Source organism: Rosa chinensis, chromosome 1 (genome assembly GCF_002994745.2).
Source record: "Rosa chinensis cultivar Old Blush chromosome 1, RchiOBHm-V2, whole genome shotgun sequence".
Classification (NCBI taxonomy): Eukaryota; Viridiplantae; Streptophyta; class Magnoliopsida; order Rosales; family Rosaceae; genus Rosa; species Rosa chinensis.
The window spans coordinates 2094534-2103015 of NC_037088.1; the positions used below are offsets into that span (position 1 = coordinate 2094534).

The 8482-nt window shown below is 39.4% G+C and overlaps 1 protein-coding gene across 14 annotated transcripts; it reads left to right on the plus strand.

The window, feature by feature from the left end:
- Positions 1-389: 389 nt before the first annotated feature.
- LOC112191837 (disease resistance protein RUN1) lies at positions 390-8177 on the plus strand. 14 transcript variants are annotated; one of them, XM_040517147.1, is made up of 11 exons: positions 390-631; positions 746-1241; positions 1346-2441; positions 2574-2870; positions 2953-4923; positions 5270-5424; positions 5916-6185; positions 6511-6643; positions 6801-7137; positions 7279-7459; positions 7550-8177. In XM_040517147.1, the coding sequence occupies exons 2-5, from the start codon at positions 754-756 to the stop codon at positions 4891-4893; spliced, it is 3822 nt and encodes a 1273-aa protein (XP_040373081.1). In that variant the 5' UTR covers positions 390-631; positions 746-753; the 3' UTR covers positions 4894-4923; positions 5270-5424; positions 5916-6185; positions 6511-6643; positions 6801-7137; positions 7279-7459; positions 7550-8177. The 14 variants fall into 14 exon arrangements, with proteins under 14 accessions (XP_040373081.1, XP_040373091.1, XP_040373089.1 ...); XM_040517157.1 differs by having other exon boundaries at positions 7577-8177; XM_040517155.1 differs by having other exon boundaries at positions 7279-7429.
- The last annotated feature ends 305 nt before the right edge of the window (positions 8178-8482 follow it).

Consider the following 8482-nt stretch of genomic DNA (forward strand, 5'->3'; position numbering starts at 1 on the left):
CTGAAAACACATTCGACTTGTTTGAGTGTTGGAAAAGCGACCAGTATTCAACTTAATTGAGATTCCAGTCGAGAATGTTTTCTAAGCACTTGGGTTTGAGTGAGGTTCTAATTGTAATGAAGAGTCTCAACAAAATGTTCTATAGCTACAGTATTTCAAAGTCTGAGTCAATGGCTAAAAGAGGTCCGAGACCAAGTTACAGATGTCTCAAGTTAGGTGGTAGACACTTGAAAGCTGTACCATGCATGATAGCCAGTAGAGTGGGCCAAACTTGCACCATCGTGGATTAGCGTGTAAGATGCCTTGCTTAGTTGATAAGTCACTTCAACGGAATGCTTCATTTTAAACAGTCGGTGAAAGCAATAATGGTGGCCTCTGAATCGTCTACTTTTTGAATGATTGAAAGATAGTTCACCGAAAGTGCTGAGAAATTTCCTCTGTGCTAGCTTTTTACTTTTGACTACTTTCCTGGAAAATGTATGCATAGTTTTTTACTTGGTGTTCTTTCATTCTGGTGAAGAATATAAGTTTATTCAAAATAGATGAGCTAAGTTGCTGAGGGCAGAAAGAGAGCTGAAAAACTGATTGGGAAGTGTCTATTGATATATTTACTCGTCCAAGTTCTAACCAGGTTAGTACAACTGCTAAGAACACTAGTCTTGCTGTGCAATCACTCATCTGTTTTGCATTCTGAATCTTTGTATTCATCGGAAAGGTTTGCTTATTTTGACTTGTTGATCTTCAGGCTATAATATGGCTGCTGCTTCTTCTTGCTCTGCTATCATCCCTCGGAAGAAATATGATGTATTTCTTAGTTTCAGAGGCGAGGACACCCGGTATACTTTTACCAGCCATCTTTATGAGGCTTTACGTCGGGCCAAAATCCAAACTTACATAGATTACAAATTGGAGAGAGGAGATGAAATCGCACCTGCCCTTCTCGAAGCAATCAGTGAATCGAAGCTTTCGGTTATCATTTTCTCCAAAAACTATGCTTCTTCTGCATGGTGCTTGGATGAACTTGTGCACATACTCAAATGTAGAGATCTCTATAAACAGTTTGTTATACCCATCTTCTACGGGGTAGATCCATCAGCCGTACGCAAACAATTTGGGAGTTATGCAGATGCATTTGTTGAACATGAGAAACGTTTCAAGGACCCAATGGACAAGGTGCTCAGGTGGAGAGAGGCTTTGACAACAGCAGCCAATATATCTGGGTTTGATTCCCAAACAATTTGGTAACTCATTCATTAACTCATTCGTCCATTTGTGACTTCTATTATGGCTATGAATGTTACTGCATTACTTACTAACTACTTTGTCTTTCATGTGTATATGGCAGGCCGGAGTCTGATTTAGTTAAGATTGTGGTCAATGACATTTTGGCGAAATTGAATTGCAAATTGGAAATCGCACGGGGTTTAGAGGGCCTGGTTGGAGTGGAAAAACACGTTCAACAAGTTGAACTTTTATTATGTCTCAACTCACTGGATGTCCAGATTGTAGGTATTTGGGGTATGGGTGGTATCGGTAAGACCAACATTGCTGAGGTTGTATTTGCTCATCTCTCTTCTCAATTCGAAGCTTGCTGCTTCATTGCAGATGTTAGGGAATCGGAGGCGAAACATGGACTAAATGGTTTGTGGAATCAGATTCTTCGTAAACTACTGGAGGATGAAAATCTATGTATGGCCACTTCATCTCTTGTCCCAACTTTTGCAAGAGAGAGGCTTCGCAGTACAAAGGCCCTCATTGTTCTTGATGATGTGAGTGAGTTTTCCCAATTAGAACTTTTAGCTAGAGGTGATTGCAATCTGTTTGGCCCCGGAAGTAGAATCCTTGTAACAACCAGAAATAAACGCATATTTAGGAATGGTGTTGATAATGATAAGATATATGAGGTTAAGGAATTAGCCTATGATGAAGCTCTTGAGCTCTTTCATTTGACAGCTTTTAGAAATAAGTCTCCCCCGGGTGATTATACAACTTTTGCAAAAGAGGTGGTAGATTATGCTGGAGGCAATCCATTGGCTCTTGCAATCTTGGGCTCCGTAATATTCTGTCATTGCAAGAGCAAAGAAGACTGGGAAAATGCATTACGTAAATTGAAAAAATATCCTAACGAAAGAATCCAGAATGTATTGAGATTCAGTTATGATGGATTAGAAAAAAATGAGAGGGAGATATTTCTCGATATCGCCTGTTATCACAAAGGGAAGCGTATTGATGAGGCAAAAAGAATTTTAGATGAATGTTTTTGTGCCGAAGAAGGAGTAAAAATTCTCGTTGATTTGTCTCTCATATCCGTAAGTGAACGTTCAACACTTCAGATGCATGATTTGATACAAGAAATGGGTCGGGAAATTGTTAAAAATTCTGAAAAACGCAGTAGATTGTGGCTTCCAAGTGATGTTCGTCGTGCATTGACAAATAATACGGTAAGAGCCGAATACACTATTGAAAAAGAAAAGACCAAGCAAAATCTCATTTTCTATAAAAGTTGAGTAAATTTAGTGAAATCATTTTTGTTCTCTACTGTATGCTCATATATATTTTGCCATTGATTTCAGGGTACTGAAGACATTGAGTGCATGGCCATGAATATGGATCTCATTAAAGATTCATATGTGAATGTTGCATCCTTCGAAAAGATGGATAAGCTAAGATTACTAGATCTATACTGTACCCGGGGTGTCAACAAATTGCACCTTCCTCCAGGTTTCGAGTTTCTCCCTGAGGCCCTTAAATATCTGAGATGGCATTTCTATCCTTTGACATCTCTGCCGTCGAGGTTTTCTTCAGAAAATCTTGTCGAGCTTCATATGCGCGTCAGCCGACTTGAGCAACTTTGGAATAAAGGCGTGCAGGTTTGCTTAATTTAGTTCTTGTGTTTGAATAATGGTGTGGAAAATATAACTCTTGCCATTAATTGCCTTTGATTTATTACAGATCAATCTTGGGAGCATAAAACGTATCGATCTTAGTTACTCCGAGCACCTGGCTGATGTTTCAGCTCTGATTGAGAGTCCAAATCTCGAGAGAATTCTCCTTGGGGGTTGTAAAAGTTTGGTTCAACTTCCTTCATCGTTTCAGAATCTTGCCAAGCTTACTTTTCTTAGTCTGAATGGTTGCTCCAATCTCAAAATTCTCCCAGAGATGCCAGGCAATCTGGAAGTCTTAGGGTTGCGAGGGACTGCAATAGAAGAATTGCCTTCATCAATTTGGTCTCTCGAGAAGCTTCATCGTTTGACACTTAACACGTGTGAAGAGCTTAAGAGTCTTCCAAGCAGCACTTGTAGGTTGAATTCGCTCCCAATTCTTCATCTACTTGGCTGCCGCTCTCTTGAGTCTTTGCCTGTCGAGCTACCTTCTGCGCTGAAGGAATTGTACTTGAGCGATTGTGAGAGTCTTGGGTCTTTGCCTGCCCAGCTACCTTCTGGGCTGAAGGAACTGAAGTTGAGAAATTGCAAGAGTCTTGGGTCTTTGCCTGTCGAGCTACCTTCTGGGCTGAAGAGACTGGAGTTGATCTCTTGCAAGAGTCTTGGGTCTTTGCCTGTCGAGCTACCTTCTGGGCTGAAGGAACTGAAGTTGATCAGTTGCAAGAGTCTTGGGTCTTTGCCTGTCGAGCTACCTTCTGGGCTGAAGGAACTGAAGTTGATCATTTGCAAGAGTCTTGGGTCTTTGCCTGTCGAGCTACCTTCTGGGCTGAAGGAACTGCAGTTGATCTCTTGCAACAGTCTTGGGTCTTTGCCTGTCGAGCTACCTTCTGGGCTGGAGTACCTGGACTTGAGCCATTGTGAGAGTCTTGAGTCTTTGCCTGTCGAGCTACCTTCTGGGCTGAAGGAACTGAAGTTGATCTATTGCAAGAGTCTTGGGTCTTTGCCTGTCGAGCTACCTTCTGGGCTGAAGGAACTGAAGTTGATCAATTGCAAGAGTCTTGGGTCTTTACCGAAGCTGCCATGGCTTCTAGAACTGGTTAATGCACATGGCTGCACGTCACTAGAGACAGTCTCAAGTCCGATGAGGACTGCACCCATACAAGGTAGGGATCAATATGTCAACCATTCTCAAGAATTCGAGGAACTTTCATTTATGAATTGCGTGAAATTGGATCAGAGTGCACGGAGCAACATAATGGCTGATGCACAGCTTAGAGTTATGCGATTTGCAACTGCATCACGTCTCCCCAATAATAAACCCAGTACGACTAATATTGTTTGTCCGGGAAATGAAATTCCAAAGTGGATGAGGTATCAAAGTGAGGGATGTTCGATAAATATCAAGCTTCCTCCTCATTGGTTTCGTCAAGGCTTCATCGGTTACGCTCTATGCATTGTGGTTGCTTTCAACAACTATACGCCACCATCGGATATTGAAAATTATTCCTTCTTTGATTGGGAAACCCATCACAAAACTAACAATAGTCACGAAGTTTGTTGCGAAGGCCTCGTTATATGCCTACCAGCTATTCTCATCAATTCAGATCATGTGTTCGTGTGGTATTTCTGCCCTGAATTTGTTCGATTAGAAAGTGCAATCAATCGTGAGGATTGGGTAAAAGCATCCGAGGCCTCTTTTGACTTCAAGTTCTACGAAGATAGTATTTACACCCCAAAAGAAGGAAATCTCTCTGACCCCTCCACTGTGAGGGTGAAAAGGTGTGGAGTCTCCTTGTTGTATGCCCAAGAGATTGAAAAATTACTTGGAGGCATTGATGAAGATGAAGTTATGGAACCAAAACAAGCAGTAGAAGAAGAAGATATCATCATCAAAACTAAGAGACGGCGGGACGAGTCTGAACTCAGTGGAAGTGGAACTGCAAGCTTCAAAGGAGACTATAACGACCTACTACCTCCCCAGAGTAGTAAAAGGAAAATCAACGTCATGTGAAATATTCACGTTCATATGCCATTTTATGTGGTATGTACTCTCGCGCTCACATTCGTAGCTTTGTTTTACATTTTATGGCTCGCTTAGCTTATCCTCAGAACAACTTGGCTTTGTTGTGGCTAAAGCATGTGGAAATTCAATTTCATACCCCAACTTGATTTGTTTCTTTTTCTAGCTCTTTTGTGAATTAAGCTTTGTAATGTGATAAATTCTTAGTTAACGACGAGGAAGAAATGCATATAGCAAGAGTACTAGAAGAATCTGGCAATGCATTTTTCAGTTGTGATTGTTCATGCTGTAGATTTACTACGGGTTCATAAAGAACGTGTATGGTTTGATTGCATAATTTTAGGAATGACAAATACTTTTACTACAGTCACAAGCGACAGGCTTGAGATCGTTGGAAGGAATCAAAGCCAACTCACCGGAAAGGTGTTTGACGTAACACCTGAGATAACGGAGTTAAGGAGAAATAAGAGTGAGGAGGCCAGCTGTAAAGTCTGACTCTGGCTCTGCTGCGACTTTGACAAGGTAAAAATGTTCACCTATGCCTATCACTATAATCACAATATCTGCACAGATCACACAAGCACAGACTCCTGACTAGGGAAAGATATGCTTTTAAAGCTACCTGTGTTTGATCTTTTTCCTTCGATCCTTGGCCTTTCATGTTTTCTGCTGGTTGATAAATTGACATTCATACATAATTTTCTCAGATATTCACATTTTGTGTTAATAAAAACCTGCTGGCGAATGAGACAGTCAACACTGGTCTATCCAACTACCCTCACACCAGTACTCAATTAAATTAGAAATCGAGTGATGTATCCATGTAAAGCCTGCATGGTTTCTAGTTAAGCTGCCAATACTGCTACTGTAGTTAGAATGGTGATGTGATAGAGATTTTTAGCTGCAGACAGAGTTTGACCAAAATAATGCTACAATTGTCTATCTTCTAATAAAAGTCTGACAAAGACAAGTCAAAATCTGAATTATGCAAGCTAATTATAAGAAAATGACAGGGTGCCAACTTAATCCCATTCCAGAAGTACACTGGGACCGGATCAAATTGCCAAGCACCAAACAATCCTGGTTTACCACAAGTCTGAACCTCAAGGAATGTGAGATGTTGTGTATGAAGAACTGCTCCTGTACAGATTATGCAAATTCTAATATCAGGGAAGGAAGAAGTGGGTGCTTGCTGTGGTTAGGTGATCTGATTGACGTAAGAAATTTAACTGAGAAAGAGAATGGGCAAGATATCCATATAAGATTTGCTGCATCAGAACAAGGTATGTAATCATCTTGATTCCTCAAGACTTGGTACTTTATACCAACTTAGAATAGGAAAACAGAACACTATACTTCCAATAAGAATATGGTTAAAAGTATTCACTTGATCGATGGTGATTTATGCATTTAATGATCATATATGCACAAAATGATGTCAAAACAGAACAAATGTTTTAACAAATTAGCTGAAGCTCTGTCATTTAACTGACTGTGATATAACTAAGAAAATCTTCTTTTAAATTCTTTGGACGATAGACATTACAGATTTCTTTTTTGGTTAGTCTTTAATTCAAATTAATTTCTTCTTTCAAATTTCATTCATAGATAATGAAGAGACTAGTACCAGAATCAATGCTAAACCTGCTAAATCCAATGTGAAGAAAGTGAGAATGATAGCTAGCACTCTTGTTTTATCTACTGGGTGTAGCTCTGCTCTTTTATGTTTGGAAGAAAGATGGTAAGTTGTTTGTACTCTTCTGATCCCTCCATTTTCCAGTGAAGTAGTTGAGTTTTGTAGTGAGTTATTGATTATAAATTTGATTTTATAATGAAAAAGGAGCTGTACCATTTTTCTAATGTAGAAGTTTATTGAAAAAACCTTTACTTCATTTTAGCAGGAAAACAGAGCCACAGCCACAAGGAAAATCTGGAATTACCATTGTTTGACTTGGCTACTGTTGTTAATGTAATAAACTAGGAGAAGGTGGCTTCGGATATGTCTTTAAGGTAAAAGCTGACAATCATGTCCACTTGATACATGTAGTTTTGGTTTTAACCTGGACTGATGGATAATTGTACTACATAGTGCAAGTAAATTGTGAAGACTACCCGAGCATAAATTTTAGTCACAATATACATGAACTGATAGCACAGGAATCTAGCCAAGCTTCTAAGGTGCTGCTTTCAACAAGATGAAATGATACTGATCTACAAATGCATTCCCAACAAAAGGTTGGACTTCTTTATTTTCGGTATCACTGAGAACTTTATATTGGTTTTATTGGTCCATAGTAAGTACATACCCCAAAGAATAACTAGTCTTAGTCTACTTTCTTTTGTTACAAAACTAATCCTTGATTCATTGGTTTACAGTGGTTACGTGTCCCCAGAATACACAATTGATGGGTTCTACTTGATAAAATCCAATGTCTAAAGCTATGGAGTTTTGGTGTTAGAGATAGAGAGTGGGAAGAGAAACCGAGGATTCCCACATCCAGGCCACAATCGCAACCTTTTTGGACATGTGAGCTACAACTGTCAACTTGAAAGAAATGTATTGCTGCTTGATTCTTCTTCTACAACTGTCAACTTGAAAGAAATGTATTGCTGCTTGATTCTTCTTCTTCTTCTTCTATATATTCAGTAAAAGTGAATGTTTTCTTCTTTCAAGCATGGAAGCTGTTCATAGAAGGCATGTCCATTGAACTTCTTGATCCATCGGTGGAGGACTCTATCACTCTACATGAAGTTGTGCGACCGATTCATGTAGGTCTTTTATGTGTGCAACAAAAACCACAAGATAGGCCGAGTATGCCAGCTGCTGTTCTAATATTGAGTGGTGAAGGTGCATTGCCTCAACCTCAGAAGCCTGGAATTTGACAGAACTTGAAGATTCTACAGATGAGGCTACAGAATGTTCAGCTAATGAACTCACTGTTACACTAGTGAGGGCACAATGAATGTTGATATCATGTTGAGTATTCTCTTCCCTTCATCCCCTTGCCTTCCTCTGATATGAGTCGGGGCTCATTTGAAAGATGAGTTACAAGCACAAACTTTTGTTAACACTTTAGGCCTAGTTAATTATCAACTTCTCATTGGCACCAATTTGAGTCTGAATTAACCACTGGGTTGAACCAGCTAACTCTTAGTAAATGACACTGTAAAACTGTATATGGATGCCTAACCAGCCATTTCAATTGAAACTTCGACTGCTACTCTTATATCCCAAAAGCTACACTTACTACAATACATTTTCTACAACTTATTTATGTGGATAGTTGAACGTTGAACCTCATTTAACATTGGAAGGAGATATCTCACGATCAATAGGTAATTGGAAAGCGAAGTAACATTAAACATATAGTGAAATTTTTTGATGATATAATACTATAGTAGTAGCGGTGGTATTCAATTACTTTTATCCTACTCCACTACTGTAGTCTTTCAATTCGGTATTGTAATCCTTCAACTTTTACTAATGTGTTTTCCGTCTTTACTCCATCAGACTTTTGTTACATGTAAACCTCCTTGTTTTATGTCATCAAAGCTTCCTTGTTAAGCAATTCTCATATTG

Bases quoted from the DNA above. Each gene is read 5' to 3' on its own strand.
- LOC112191837 (XM_040517150.1), top strand. From the start codon at position 754: ATGGCTGCTGCTTCTTCTTGCTCTGCTATCATCCCTCGGAAGAAATAT. The intron at 1,242-1,345 runs GTAACTCATTCA...TGTATATGGCAG, and splicing joins TTTGATTCCCAAACAATTTG to GCCGGAGTCTGATTTAGTTA. The intron at 2,442-2,573 runs GTAAGAGCCGAA...CATTGATTTCAG, and splicing joins GTGCATTGACAAATAATACG to GGTACTGAAGACATTGAGTG.